The sequence below is a fragment of the Triticum urartu genome, chromosome 2A (genome assembly GCF_056163025.1).
Source record: "Triticum urartu cultivar PI428250 chromosome 2A, HENAU_Tu73, whole genome shotgun sequence".
In the NCBI taxonomy this organism is placed as follows: Eukaryota; Viridiplantae; Streptophyta; class Magnoliopsida; order Poales; family Poaceae; genus Triticum; species Triticum urartu.
Genome location: NC_141874.1, coordinates 18,998,279 through 19,014,365, shown reverse-complemented (window position 1 = coordinate 19,014,365; position 16,087 = coordinate 18,998,279). Strand labels below are relative to the sequence as shown.

At 48.2% G+C, this 16,087-nt stretch overlaps 1 protein-coding gene across 1 annotated transcript; it reads right to left on the bottom strand.

The window, feature by feature from the left end:
• Window positions 1–2,186: 2,186 nt before the first annotated feature.
• LOC125535151 (uncharacterized) lies at window positions 2,187–7,326 on the bottom strand. The gene is made up of 2 exons (XM_048698198.2): window positions 6,561–7,326; window positions 2,187–3,517 (listed from the first exon to the last, which is right to left on the bottom strand). Exons 1-2 carry the CDS (start codon window positions 7,253–7,255, stop codon window positions 2,449–2,451), a joined length of 1,764 nt encoding a protein of 587 aa, XP_048554155.2. The 5' UTR covers window positions 7,256–7,326; the 3' UTR covers window positions 2,187–2,448.
• Between the last annotated feature and the right edge of the window lie 8,761 nt (window positions 7,327–16,087).

Sequence of the window (16,087 nt, the reverse complement as noted above, 5' to 3'; positions counted from 1 at the left end):
GCCCGCCTTGCATATTCCATGTTTGCACAAATCCCCCTCTGTGATGCCCCCTCTCAATATTACTCCAAACAGGAGATTTTGTGTGTGTGTGTGTGTGTGTGTGTGTGTGTGTGTGTGTGTGTGTGTGTGTGTGTGTGTGTGATGGAAATAGGGTGTTTTATTCCACACTCATAGAATTACAATCCTTAGCAACAAGTTCAGAAATAAAAAAGAGGAGATTTCTTTCTTTGTTTCTGCTGCGGATTTCTGTAAACAACCAGCATCGAGACAACATATGCCAGACCGGCGACGGCGAGCTATCCCCCGGTGGCAGGGGTGGAGCTACATGTACTACTGGGGGTGCCGCTGCCCCCACAGCCATAGCTTAATTAGAGAAGGATTTTTTTTATGAAGGCTTAAATTTAGTAGACTGCTTTCATTTAGGTCAGCGTTGTTCTGATTGGCATTATTCCCTCAGATCGGACAACTCAGATTCACCTCAAGCTCCTTCCGACGAATGGAGGCGGAAAGGTTCCAATTTTGTGTGCAAAAAGTTGTTGCGTGAATTCCGGGATCCATCAACAGTGCCGTTGCAAAGGACATGCCAGCCGCACACCATCTGAACGAGAACTGTGGATACACACGACCACGTACGGTCTCACTAGAACAAAGAGGAAACCTAACCAACACAAATACATGCGGAGCGAATCAAATGAAAACAACCACGGAGGAGACATGCCTCATTCGGCGTCGTCTCGCGAACGAATCAAGTAACAGCGACGAACGGCCGTGGCACTCTCCCGGCTGATGCTTTGATCTAATTTTTTTTTCCTCTATGATGTCGTTTGAACCGGCTCTTTTGGGGTTCAAAGTTAAGAAGAAGAAAAGAGGAGTGGTTTTGTGCAAACATGAAGCAAACCAGGCGGGCGTTTCTTTGCAAAAACGTTATGTAGTTCGTCCACGTTGCATCCAACGGTTCATATTGGACTTTCCATGTTTGCATTGAAGGTTGGTTTCTAGCGGATACTTTCTCCTCAACTACACTAGTTCAACTCCAACAGGCTACCCGGAGCCAAATTATACCGGCGTCCGGCTACTTGCATCGATTCCAAGGATCACGATGCTGGCTAATGGCTGGGAGCACCGGAGCAGGATGTCCACTACACTGCCTGCGATGACACATAGATGGACAACGATTCTCTCACTGTCGAGTAGGATTTCGAAGTCCTGGTGGTTTTTCATGTTGTGACAGTCCTTGCTGGTTGCTGTAATATGTTGGTTTGGAGTCTTTGGATTTTGATGATGATAGTAGGTTTTTGCCGCATAGTAAGTGCTATGCTAGCGTACACTTACACTTGACGTTCATCTCGCCGACCGGTTTGTGACCGGCAACAGACTTCCAGATCTCTTTCAGGAGGTCGGATTCGGTGTTCTTGCCATAGGCGTGCACCCATATGCGGCGGTCAAACTTGCCTCTGGCGTCTTGAAACGCCCGGCGAGCAAGCTCCGTCTTCCCCATCCCGGCATGGCGACGATGGCGATTACCTGCTTCACCTTGCTGTCCACTTTGTTACCATCCGGCTGCTTCTGTAACATGGAGACCAGGTGAGCATACTCCTCCTGGTATCCGAAGAAGCTCCCCTTGTCCCTCACCGGGTTCGGGCCCGTTTCTGCTCGTCAATATGGAGCTCCTCAGTACTTGATGGAGTCGTATAAGATCTTTTTTCGCCTCCTCTAGATTGTCGAGCACTTTCTTGAGCTGATCCGACAACCAATTTGTCTTGGATTTCATGCCATGGCTCTTCTTCTTCGTTGTCGTTGTCTTCTTCTTCTTCTTAACCACGGAGGCTGCCTTGATCTGCAGCTCGAACAGGTCGAAAACCTCCTCGGCGTCGTGGATGTCATCCATGAGCCGCCACAGCCGGTCGACCCTGATTGGTTCATTGACAAAGGCCGGGCTGCTTGGGTCGAGGGAAGATTTGATGCCATCAAGATCAGTTTGTGTGGTGTTCATGGTGCGAGGGTTTATAGACGGCGATTGAAAGTGAGCTTCAGGCTAGTACCATCCACAGTTTCGCCAGAATTAGCAGCATGCATGCTCCTCAGCCGGCGGGCCGGCTTGCGTTGACGATCAGTTTATGATTTTCTAAATAATAAATACAGTAGATAAAAGCAAGAGAAACAATGACCGAACCAGATATCCTCCGACAGCGAGCAAAGCGTGCATATATTTCTAGTTACGACTATACATGGAACAGAACAATTCCGTGGGTTTCTCAGAGAAACTTCCTCTATATATAGCACTACATACACGTAATGAATAGCTATACACCAGACCAATCGTAGGCTGAATCCTGCTAATACAACAAGCAGGACCATCACCTGAAAATACCAACAGACAAAATGGTCTCCAAATGCTAAAATATGATAAATACACCGACCCTGTACGAGTTTCGTGCCCTATAGATGCTATCTTTTAAAGAGTCCCCTGATCACCTCTTCCAGTTGTGGAGCAGGATAGATCGGCTTCTCAGATCTGGCTCGGCACACCCTCTTCAACCAAGAACTTGGAGTTCCCTGCAGAGCCTTCAAGAAGATTACATATTTTGGAACAATCAAATCCACTATCCGTTCACGCAGTCTTTCCTTGAGACTAGTTTGAACTTTCCAAGTCATCTGGCTGTCACAGATGGTAAAGAACTCTTTGGTAAATTTATCCAAGGAAGAACCGCGTGGCTTCTTCAGAGAATCACCATCCAAATATCTCACAAGCGGAAACCAATATTCCTCAAGGTAGCTCACGATGTTCTGGTCCATCAGTGATACTAGATTACTCGCTACACTGGGAGGGAGTAATCCTGAGTGGCAATTCTTTTGCAAAACATAATTTGTGTTATTCAAGAAGAATATGCACCTTTGTCCCTTTTCTTGGAAAATTACTTCTGCACATTCCTTGAGCTTAGATACCAAACAATCAAACATGTCAGAGCATGGGCCAGTGTTGTAATCTCCAGATTCAAGTATTGACTGGACCATCTCTCTGTTACGACCAAAAAACTCCAGGACTTGTATGAGAATAAAAGTTGCTGGATGAATAACAGATTCTTTGCTGCTACGGATGTCATTTGAAGTGCTCTGCATTACACCTTTGAAAGCATTCACCATCTTATTAATAATGCCAGCAACCTCACCAGATCCACTGAAAGGCAGGTCTTGTATATTGAATAAGACATCAACAAGTGTGTCAAAAATAGTCAGCTGTTGCGAAATGTGGACATCAGACCATTCTGCATCACCGAATGAACATGCAGCCTTGAGGATCAGCTCTAAAGATTGCTTGGCTACCTCTGCAAAGCGTTCTTCAGCCGATTCCTGATTCTGCTCATGTAATTGCCGCTTACTTAAACAAACAAGTTTGGTAGTAATTTTGAGCATCATGACCCAAGTCCTTGTTGTTTCATCGGTCAACTCACGAGGACCTGCAAAGCTTTCTGCCCTTGCTGTGAGGATCAATGGGTTCCCATTTACATCAGACAGTCTGTAATATGGACAAGATTCAAACTTTAGAATGTACTACAAAATGCATACATACAAGGTTTCAGGAAGTTTCACATAAATCAGAAAGCACCGAAGACACTATCATCCTCAGAAAGAACATCAATTCAACTACACAATGCAGAAACCTCATAATGTAAAGACAAACACAACATGATTGATTAGCTTCAATGTACAGTTATACACTGAAATTCAGAATTATATGTTTCATAATATACCTGGTTCAAGTGGACATGGAACCAGGTAAAGACAAACACAAAATGCACAGAGACAAGTGGCTTAATGCAGAACCTTTGCTTAAAAATTACAACTCTGTCTGTTGGCTTGAAATGCCTCAATTTGGACAATTGCCACGCATTTTAATGACTTGTCTGGAGATGTTCTAGATGGCATCATCATGTATATGCATCCTTTTCTTTCTCTTTATTTAGTATGATTGGTGTTGAGAATGAATGTATTATCACCTAGTGAAAGGTTTGAACTAACATTTGGTGTTGAGAATGAATGTATTATCACCTAGTGAAAGGTTTGAAGTAACATTGTTTTGCTATTTAATCTTCTTTGCATATCTGTTAATTTTAACTTCCAAGAAACCATGTAAAGATTATGGGCCAGTTAAACTAATTTAAACCACCTACTTTACTATTCAGCACGAAATAAAAATGTGCAAAACCTATTGGATTTGCTTGGTAGTTAACTAACTGGAAACAGACAATGCTAGGAGAATGGGGCATAATAAGCCATAAGAAAAGCAATATTCCTCAAGAACCAGTATCGTATCTGTTCGATATGGACCATTCTATACTCAAATCCGATCTATTGTGCAACCTTCCCTTCGAAACCCACCCCACACGAATACTTCTACCCCTTATATAATGTTTTAGCTTGCCAGACTTTTAGTCTTTTGTTTTCCCCCATCCTCGTTTTTGGGTGCTCTGCCCCCTCCCCTGGGGCAAAGTGTTCTGTTCTCTGCCTTTTAATGGAATGACGAGTTCAGGTGGTCTGTTGACGCGTCAAAATATGTCTACCACAGAACTTCCAAGTAGTACCGTGTGTTGTACTAGCATCGAGTCAAAACCTCTAAGCCACTTGAGATGGAAAGAGTTGGCAGGGAAAAGGTAAGATTGTCAGCAAGAAGGCTGTTAGTTTGCACCGGAGCAGGGAATCGTAAGGCAGTTTAACCTTGAGAGATACAGTACATATTTTCTTTTTCTTTTTGAGAAACAGTGCAGGCGTAGACGCTCACATACACTCACCCCTATGAACGCATGCAGGCCAGTCGCACACCATACCCTCATGAGCACCTCCGAGAGACTGAGCCGGCAAATTTTGAGATTGATGAAGACACCACGAGCACCTCACTGTTGACGGGAACGTCGCCTCCCACTGAAAGAATATTCAACCTTTATGAGACAGGCGTAAAACCCGGGGTTTTGATCCCTGGTGGGCTTGGGGTTAAACCACCCTCTTAACCATCCAACCACATGTTGACTCTCCTTGAGAGATACATATTGCTACACAAATAGAGCTTTGTGTACATAATAACAAGCAAAAGCTCTGCGAGGTACACAGGTAACTTGTGAACTGTGATGAGAGTGAGGTCTTATTTACAGCCTCAACAACACAGATTCAAAGAATTTTGTTCATAGAGAGCAGGCAGGAGGACTGCCCATATTTGAATTGGGTAAGAAGATAAAGATACCAAAAAGAATTATGTGTTGAAGAGCAGCAATAGGCAACCACCCTATGATAAAAGATACATTACACAACTACGCATGGCATGGTCATAAGACTGAGCATTTTATCATAGTCTATGGCTCCTGCATCCTCCAAAGAATCCCTTCTTAAGAGACGACAAAGATAACGTCCTTGGCCATTCTCCCTTCGCTACTCTACATGTGATTGTAATTTTCTTTCGAAAGCGTCTAGGAGACTACAATCACGATGTTGGAGCTATTTTGGCATTCTAAACTGCTTCATGGCTAATGACCTAGAGATTTGTCACTAAAATTGTTCCAACCTAACTTCCACATAAAGAAGAGAAAGGGAGTTGGCTTGGGGTCTAAGAAAAAATTAACAGTACACGGTGATCGGAGGAGTCGGTATCCCTTTAACTTCAAATTGCTCAAACCCAGATGAACAAAGGAGCACACTATGTGATTGCCTGAAACTGGTCACCATATGAGGAATGATCTGCATCTACACACAGGGAGGATAGTTTCGCAAGAAAAACTAAACATTATTCTGCAAGCATCAACAGGAAACAGGTGCATTTAAGACTTCATTCATTTTCCATAGTTGATAGCACAGAGGAGGATGGTTAGGGAGGTGTCAATTGAAATAAGGCCATGGCTGCACGGCCTGCTGCGTCCCCCAAGCGAGCAAATGCTGGACATAGCAGTTTACCCTGCTTTGTACATCAACATTTGCAAGACAGGGTATCTAAATGTTGGTCAAGTGCAACCTCTTGCACATTAGGAAATGAACATTTTAGTAGTTGGACAGATTGTGGCTCTGGTGTTGTAATCGGTTCAGAAGAATTGATTGTAATCGCCTAATCGGTTCAGAACATCTAACTAGCTGCCCCATGCCCGCTTGTTTGAAGACACATAAAAACACCACACACGCACACACACACACACACGCACACACACACACACACACACGCACACACACACACACACACACACGCACGCACGCACACACGCGCACACACACACACACACAGAGAGGGAGAGAGAGAGAGCTGACAGACAAACAAAACAGACACGTCCAGAAAGTGAAAGGGACCCCTGTTCATGGAAAAGGAAAGGCCGAGGAAGAAAACTGTAAACCTCGACCCAAAAGCGCTACCGTTCGAATTGAGCACCGCGATGATACAGCGGACAGGATCACGAACTGATTGACAAGTTACATGGGTACTTACGGACTAAAATCTACTATAACCAACCAAACATTGATGAGCACGCACGGTGTAAAATCAAACACAGACGCGGCAAGCAGAAACGATTGGTGGTGCCACGTACCTGTACAATCCCGGCGCACCAGTCAGCTCAGCCAGAGACGCAGCCGAGCCGGAGAGGAACAGACCGGCATCCCCTCCTCCCAGCGACTCGATGAGTGGATACCAGAGGTGTTGGTCATCAGCGCAGCCGCGCTCCTCGTCGTCGTCGTCGCTGGAGTCGGAGTCGGACGCGTCGGCCCGGCGCTGCGCGAGAGAGGGGATCGAGAGGGCCCCGCCGACGATGGCGAGGCGAAGGGCGGCCGTGAGCGCCGCCACCTGCGCGGGATCGAGCTCCACGGGGCTCGGAACGCGGCGGGGCGAAATGGCCGCCTGATCGGCCCCGTCCACCGGGATGCGCAGGTAGGTCCTGACGGCGGCGAGCAGGCTCCTGGAGAAGCGGACGAGCAGAGCGAGGGTGACGCAGAGCGCGCCGCGGAGGGACCGAGGCCTCAGCGCCTGGATCTGGGTGGAGAAGAGGACGTAGTCCGACATGCTTCTCGCCGCCGACGAGATGGATAAGATGAACAAAGTTTCTGATCTGGGGATTGGAATGGATTGGAGACGGAGTTGCGGGGCTTGAAAAGGACGGCCGTGGCGGGGCCTCTCAATCTCTTTCCTCTCCGCATCTCTCACTCCCTTTTCACCGAATCTCACGTTGGACTGCCGTCTGCCGGTCGTGGGGATCGGATCAGGGTGCCGCCGCAAAGCCGTCACCATCAAGTTCGTAACGAATTGTTTCTTCTGGAGGACCTCTTTCTTCTGTGGTACTCGGGGGGACCCGACTTCTCTATGTATGTAGAAATTTCTCTTGAATTTTAAATCACAAAAAATTGATTAGCTGTTTTTTTCGTTTCAGTAATAAATTACCAGTCCTGTGATGCTGACGTCACGCGATCCAATAGTCAAACCCAGTTTGACGTCACGCAACTGTCAGCGCGTGGGAAGCAAACCAACACAGCTGGCTTCCAACTTGAGTGTCGTTTCTTTTTCTTTTCAAAAAGAAAAGGTGGCGTTTCTTTTTTGAGTGTCGTCTCTTTCTTTTTCTTTTTTTTGAGGGTAGTCGTTTCTTTCTTTCCAAAAGGTGGCGTTTCCCCCCTTGAGGTAGCGTGGCATTTTTCCCCACAAGCCACGTTAATTTATAATCATTTGTGTACAAATTGCTAGTCACTGGCTCCAGCTCATCTGCTGTGCTTGAGCGGATGACTTCTTCCTTTCGGCAAATCACCGATCAAGCTCTCTGGAAGATCACTTCTGACAGATGGAGATTGGGGTGTCGTGTTGTTATCTGATGAAACAGGCTTTCGCCTCATTTATACATATATAAAAATCACACGGTCAGACGATACAAAGTGTTGAAATTTTTTTCTTACAAAGCTGATAAAAAAGACAAGATAGCACAAGGACAATGCCGCCAACAGTGCACCAGGGGCACACCACGAGACGTCGCCAACTCGCTGCAAGCAAGAAACCGACAACAATCAAAAGGCACCACGACCAACAACAAAACAAAGAACACGCCTCCTCGATGAAACCATCGGATTTGCGTCAAGTTCTCCACCAACCTGCCGCGGGAGAGCACCATCTGCCTTCTCCTGTCGCTCTGGGTCGAGAAGCACCATGCAGGCACTAGCGGAGCGTCCGGCAGGCTAAGGTGGTGTTTGGTTCTCTAGTCTTAGGACTTTTTCTAGTCCCAACTAAAAAGTCCCTAGTCCCTAAAAAGTCCCTAGTCTCTTCCTAGAGGTTATTAAATGACCATGTTGCCCCTAGTATATAGAAAAATAACAATCAAACAACACCATGGGGTGGCGGGCCAATGGGTGCATGGAGGGGCATTGTTGGAAAAGTTCCAAAAAGTCCCAAAAAGACTCTCCTTGAGACTCTTCTTCATTTAGTCTCAAATGCCTAGTTTAGTCCCTAAAAAGTCCCTCCCGTTTGGTAAAAAAGTCTTTAAGAAGGACTTTTTCTAGTCCCTACACAAAAAAGTCCCTAAAAATAAACACCCCCTAAACTGGGCCACGACCCCCTCTTGAAAAGTGCAAATAAGTTATATACTAATGCATAATCAACACGCTAGCCAATCTTGTCAGATAATCAGTAGTCTCGGGTCTCTACGGCTTCTCAGCGATTGGTAATGCTGATCTCCTCGTATTTAATGACTTAGAGGGTGTTTGTTTCCAGGGACTTATTGGTCTAGGGACTTAAATAAGTCCCTATAAGTCCCATCTAAACCAAACAGGAGGGACTTATAGGGACTTGAAGTGGGCATTTGGGACTTATGAAATAAGACTCTCAAGGAGGGACTTATAGTTGTAATATGGTCTTATAGAGACTTATAAGTCCCAGGAATCAAACAGGTAGGGACTTTTTAGGGACTTGTGACTTATAAGTTGGGACTAAAAAAAGTCCTAGGACTTATGAACCAAATAGGGCCTTAGTAGTGCTTGGTTCAGCACATTGTTTTGCCCCCCCCCCCCCCGGTCTTTTGGTCACGCTCCGCCACTGCCTGCAGGTGAGAAGAAGGGCACAGGAGGAATCATACGAGACCACTGTCGCCCAAAACTGAGGATGCTTCGAGAGAAGAACCACGCCAACCCAAAGAAGTTGTTGGGGCTAGGACCTGCACTCATCAACGACGCCCCCAAGAGGGAAACGAGACCAGCGCGCCGTCATCGAGTCTAACAGGGCATATGTCGTAGGGTAAAATCTGACAGTAAGAGATGGTTGAAAATGTTGAGTAAATAGGCAATTTTTCGACAAATTTAATACATAGATAAATCACTAGCATGGCATTGACAGAATTAACAACATGCCGATATTGAATCACGCAAGCACATGCGACGCTAATGGCAGATACATCTACGTATAACGCTAGCACAACTATAACATAAAACAGTACGAGCGCCATAAACGAGTTATACCCTTCAGTAGGCCATGCAGAGGCCGCCGCGGCGGTGGCGACAGCAGTGGTGTCCTCGGCAGCCTTCTTGTCGGCCTCGAGCTTCTCAGCGGCGGCACGTTCGGTGTCGGTGGACATGGTGATGATGAGGGCGACGCGGACGTAGAAGAAGTAGACGAACAGCGAGCAGTCGCGTAGTCGCTTCCAAAAAACCTATTCACCCCTCTCCCGTACAGGATCCGGAGAGGCGGGGTTTCGGAGACCTGCTCTCTGATCGACTATGTACGCGGCGGACGGGATGGAGTCACCGGCGATAGCAGCAGCAAAGGAACGACAGTGGGCGTGCGCGTGGAGCAGTTGTGATCTGATCGTGCTGGCTAGGGTTAGGAGACTGAGGGAGTCCTGGACTAAGGGGTCCTCGGGTGTCCGGCCTGTTAGTCATGGGCCGGACTGATGGGTTGTGAAGATACGAAGACCGAAGACTGCACCCGTGTCCGGATAGGACTTTCCTTGGCGTGGAAGGCAAGCTTGGCGGCCAAATATGCAGATTGCTTTCTTTGTAACCGACCTTGTGTAACCCTAGATCCTTCCCGTGTCTATATAAACCGGAGGGCTAGGTCCATAGATAGGCCGAATATTCATTACCATAGCCATACGAGCTAGACCTCTAGGGTTTAGCCATTAAGATCTCGAGGTAGATCAACTCTTGTAATACTCGTATTCATCAATATCAATCAAGCGGGACGTAGGGTATTACCTCCATAGAGAGGGCCCGAACCTGGGTAAACATCGTGTCCCATGTCTCCTGTTACCATCGACCTTAGACGCACAGTTCGAGACCTTCTCTCCGATCGACCGTGTACGCGGCGGATGGGATGGAGTCACCGGCGGCAGCAGCAGCAAAGGAACAGCGGTGGGCGTGCACGTGGAGCAGTTGTGATCTGATCGTGGCAGCTAGGGTTAGGAGACACCGCACACTTATATAGGCGCAGCTCTGTGGAGAGACGTGGGCTCGACCCACGTCCGAGTCCGTGACAGCACACGATCCGACGTCTCAGATCGTGGCCCAGTGATACATCTCCAACGTATCTACTTTTCCAAACACTTTTGCCCTTGTTTTGGACTCTAACTTGCATGATTTGAATGGAACTAACCCCGACTGACGCTGTTTTCAGCAGAACTACCATGGTGTTATTTATGTGTAGGAGCAAACGTTCTCGGAATGACCTGAAACTTCACGGAGACACTTTTCAAAAAATAAGAAAAATATATGCCAAAGATGAAGGCCAGGGGGCCACCACCTTGCCACGAGGGTGGGGGGCGCGCCTGCCCCCCTAGGGCGCGCCCCCCTACCTCGTGGGCCCCCTGTTGCCTCTCCGACTCCAACTCCACCTCCATATATTGAGTTTCAGGGAGAAAAAAAATCAGGGAGAAGAAATCATCGCGTTTTACGATACGGAGCCGCCGCCAAGCCCTAAAACCTCTCGGGAGGGCTGATCTGGAGTCCGTTCGGGGCTCCGGAGAGGGGAATCCGTCGCCATCGTCATCATCAACCATCCTCCATCACCAATTTCATGATGCTTACCGCCGTGCGTGAGTAGTTCCATCGTAGGCTTGCTGGACGGTGATGGGTTGGATGGGATCTATCATGTAATCGAGTTAGTTTTGTTAGGGTTTGATCCCTAGTGTCCACTATGTTCTGAGATTGATGTTGCTACAACTTTGCTATGCTTAATGCTTGTCACTAGGGCCCGAGTGCCATTGTCGGTGTCAAAACCGGCGGATCTCGGGTAGTGGGTCCCGAACTGTGCGCCTAGGCCGGATGGTAACAGGAGGCAGGGAACACGATGTTTTACCCAGGTTCGGGCCCTCTTGATGGAGGTAAAACCCTACGTCCTGCTTGATTAATATTGATGATATGGGTAGTACAAGAGTAGATCTACCACGAGATCAAGGAGGCTAAACCCTAGAAGCTAGCCTATGGTATGATTGTTGTATATGGAGTTGATTTCCTACGGACTACAACCCTCCGGTTTATATAGACATCGGATAGGGTTAGGGTTACGTAGAGTCGGTTACAATGGTAGGAGATCTTGAATATCCACATCACCAAGCTTGCCTTCCACGCCAAGGAAAGTCCCATCCGGACACGGGACGAAGTCTTCAATCTTGTATCTTCATAGTCCTGGAGTCCGGCTGAAGGTATAGTCCGGCTACCCGAACACCCCCTAATCCAGGACTCCCTCAGTAGCCCCCGAACCAGGCTTCAATGACGACGAGTCCGGCGCGCAGATTGTTCGGCATTGCAAGGCGGGTTCTTCTCCAAATCTTGTGTACCTGTAGGAATAATGTCCGATTTTTGTAATGTAGTGCTCCTCGGCTTCCACGCCCAATAATGGTCGTCTTCCACGTGTCAAACGAATGCGAAAATCCGGGGCGTTTTTACACCCACACCCCTAGCCGTATAAATGAGCCGCCTATTTAACGGGATGGGGATTTAGGTCCAAACCACATCTTCTCCTTTCCGCGAGTTATCATCAGAGCGCTTCCAGCAAAGGTCCATTTCAACATGACTAGCCGTCGCAGCTCCTCCCCTCGCCCCTCCGGTCCCAAACCCGGGGACTGGGAGAGTTGCACCATCCCGCATAGCGAGTTAGTGTCGCTTCAGGCCAAGGGATTTCTCCCTCAGGCATACATGGTCCAGGTCCGAGCCGGTCTCGCCACCTACAATGGCGGAAAACAAGCGGAGAGCACCCCCAATCCTTCTAAAGGAGAGCGGGTGTGCCTCGTCCCCTATCTAATAAGGGGACTGGGATTTCTAATTCATCCATTTCTCCGCGGGCTTCTGGAGTTCTACGGCCTCCAGCTGCACAATCTCACGCCCGCCTCCGTATTGCATATTGCGGGTTTCGTCGCCCTTTCCGAGCTATTTTTAGGCGTTGAGGCTCATTTCGCGTTGTGGAAGAGGTTATTCTGCCTGGTGCCCCGTTCTCAAGAGGGGTCTATATACCAAGTGGGCGGAGTATGGTGCATCGCCGGGACCGGATACCTATCCGGAACCCCAAAGAAGGCGTCCGAGGACTGGCCTTCGGAATGGTTTTACATAGATGATGTCCCGCTTCCGGACCCTATCCGGGTCGGTCTCCCTGAGTTCAACAGTGCTCCATTGAAGAAACGCTTGAGCTGGCGTCCGCGGAGCTCTCAGAGAGAAAGCGACAGAGACGTCCTTTACCTGATGGGCCGGATAAGACTGTTGGCTCATTCCGGACTAACCATGATTGGAGTCATGGCCGCATGCATTATGCGGGGGGTGCAGCCGCTTCAATATAGAGGCCACCCCATGTGGGATTTCAACGGGGAGGATGACGCCACACGTTACGGTCGTAAGGGGCCGGCCTCAGCCACCGCCTTAGTAAAGATCTTATCCTCTTTGTACAAGGGAGAAAATGAGGAATTCCTCCGCATCAACCCGCGGGCCGGATTCAGTATGTACGATCCTCCAAGTTGGGTAAGTGAACAATTGCGCTTGCCCGTTTGTTTTATACTCCCATGGTTAGATAGGTAGTCTAACGACTTCAATGCAGGAACTGCGACAGGAGGTAAAGGATATAAACAACCGCCCTCCACAGCCCGAGGACCCAGAACGGTCCCTCAATCTGGACTCCGAAGAGGATTCGGACATATCGGTGGAGCTTATCGACGGGGTGTTCCACCAGCTAAGGAAGGACAATACCTTGGTAGCCATTACGGCGGATTACCCAAGGTTAATCCCGGCCTCCCAGGTGACAGAAACCGGGGTCTTATTCCCTTGAAAGAGGTTCCACCCTCACGTAGCCCGGTGTTTCTGACGACAGCCGTGTTTTGCAGGGAAGATTTCCGAGGCAGGAGGCCGAACCTGCGGCGGCTAGCCAGCGAGGGGCCGCAGGGCCCCGTGGGGCAAAAAGGAATGTAGTCCGAACTGAGATGCCAGCGCAAAGGTATAGTGCACCCTTTGTTTCCCTGGAGTTATTCTTTCAGGGCATATTAACGTTCGTGCTATCTTCAGAACGAAGAGACCTCGCCGGACTACATCCGGAGAGGTTGCCAATCGCGCCTCCACCAGCCAGGCTCCAACGTCTGGCCAGGAAGCGGAGGCGAGCACAAGGCGCGCACCGGACGCTCCTCCGACAAAGGATGCAGACAGGCTGTCTGCCACAAATTCTGAAGTAGAGAGTGCCATGAACCACAGGCGTCGCCGGACAATTCTACGCGACGCTTGTTTCTCCCAAGAGGCTTTAGATGCCTTTAATTCGGGAGATGCGTACCTCCGTTCCGCTCAAAATGGTTTAGCCAGAGCCACGGAGCAGTATGTAAAAGACATACGGGTATGAAAATTTTGGTTAAACATATATATGCCAGTAGCCCCCGAGACTTGAAGCAGTTAGAGCAACTGATTTAAGGATCATTTAATATGCAGGTTCTTACAGAGAAGAATACCATACTGTCCCAGGAGCTGGAAAAGTGCACGGCCCAACTAGAGGCCGCACTAGCCGCAGCAGGGGAGCCCAAAGAGACCCCCTCAGGTAAGATACACTTCGAAAGATTAGTATTGTGCGGTGTGGGTGCAAATCTGACAAATCATATTGCAGATGGCCCCATCCACCGGGATGCGCAGGTAGGTCCTGACGGCGGCGAGCAGGCTCCTGGACAAGCGGACGAGCAGAGCGAGGGTGACGCAGAGCGCGCCGCTGAGGGACCGAGGCCTCAGCGCCTGGATCTGGGTGGAGAAGAGGACGTAGTCCGACATGCTTCTCGCCGCCGACGAGATGGATAAGATGAACAAAGTTTCTGATCTGGGGATTGGAATGGATTGGAGACGGAGTTGCGGGGCTTGAAAAGGACGGCCGTGGCGGGGCCTCTCAATCTCTTTCCTCTCCGCATCTCTCACTCCCTTTTCACCGAAACTCGAGGTGGCTGGCGGCCGAGTCAAACGTTGGACTGCCGTCTGCCGGTCGTGGGGATCGGATCAGGGTGCTGCCGCAAAGCCGTCACCATCAAGTTCGTAACGAATTGTTTCTTCTGGAGGACCTCTTTCTTCTGTGGTACTCGGGGGGACCCGACTTCTCTATGTATGTAGAAATTTCTCTTGAATTTTAAATCACAAAAAATTGATTAGCTGTTTTTTTTCGTTTCAGTAATAAATTACCAGTCCTGTGATGCTGACGTCACGCGATCCAATAGTCAAACCCAGTTTGACGTCACGCAACTGTCAGCGCGTGGGAAGCAAACCAACACAGCTGGCTTCCAACTTGAGTGTCGTTTCTTTTTCTTTTCAAAAAGAAAAGGTGGCGTTTCTTTTTTGAGTGTCGTCTCTTTCTTTTTCTTTTTTTGAGGGTAGTCGTTTCTTTCTTTTCAAAAGGTGGCGTTTCCCCCCTTCAGGTAGCGTGGCATTTTTCCCCACAAGCCACGTTAATTTATAATCATTTGTGTACAAATTGCTAGTCACTGGCTCCAGCTCATCTGCTGTGCTTGAGCGGATGACTTCTTCCTTTCGGCAAATCACCGATCAAGCTCTCTGGAAGATCACTTCTGACAGATGGAGATTGGGGTGTCGTGTTGTTATCTGATGAAACAGGCTTTCGCCTCATTTATACATATATAAAAATCACACGGTCAGACGATACAAAGTGTTGAATTTTTTTTCTTACAAAGCTGATAAAAAAGACAAGATAGCACAAGGACAATGCCGCCAACAGTGCACCAGGGGCACACCACGAGACGTCGCCAACTCGCTGCAAGCAAGAAACCGACAACAATCAAAAGGCACCACGACCAACAACAAAACAAAGAACACGCCTCCTCGATGAAACCATCGTATTTGCGTCAAGTTCTCCACCAACCTGCCACGGGAGAGCACCCTCTGCCTTCTCCTGTCGCTCTTGGTCGAGAAGCACCATGCAGGCACTAGCGGAGCGTCCGGCAGGCTAAGGTGGTGTTTGGTTCTCTAGTCTTAGGACTTTTTCTAGTCCCAACTAAAAAGTCCCTAGTCTCTTCCTAGAGGTTATTAAATGACCATGTTGCCCCTAGTATATAGAAAAATAACAATCAAAAAACACCATGGGGTGGCGGGCCAATGGGTGCATGGAGGGGCATTGTTGGAAAAGTTCTAAAAAGTCCCAAAAAGACTCTCCTTGAGACTCTTCTTCATTTAGTCCAAAATGCCTAGTTTAGTCCCTAAAAAGTCCCTCCCGTTTGGTAAAAAAGTCTTTAAGAAGGACTTTTTCTAGTCCCTACACAAAAAAGTCCCTAAAAATAAACACCCCCTAAACTGGGCCACGACCCCCTCTTGAAAAGTGCAAATAAGTTATATACTAATGCATAATCAACACGCTAGCCAATCTTGTCAGATAATCAGTAGTCTCGGGTCTCTACGGCTTCTCAGCGATTGGTAATGCTGATCTCCTCGTATTTAATGACTTAGAGGGTGTTTGTTTCCAGGGACTTATTGGTCTAGGGACTTAAATAAGTCCCTATAAGTCCCATCTAAACCAAACAGGAGGGACTTATAGGGACTTGAAGTGGGCATTTGGGACTTATGAAATAAGACTCTCAAGGAGGGACTTATAGTTGTAATATGGTCTTATAGAGACTTATAAGTCCCAGGAATCAAACAG

Excerpts from the sequence above, each read along its gene's own strand:
- LOC125535151 (XM_048698198.2), bottom strand. The coding sequence starts at position 7,255 with ATGGTGACGGCTTTGCGGCGGCACCCTGATCCGATCCCCACGACCGGC. Across the intron at positions 3,518-6,560 it reads GGTGCGCCGGGATTGTACAG|ACTGTCTGATGTAAATGGGA; the intron begins GTACGTGGCACC and ends TCCATATTACAG.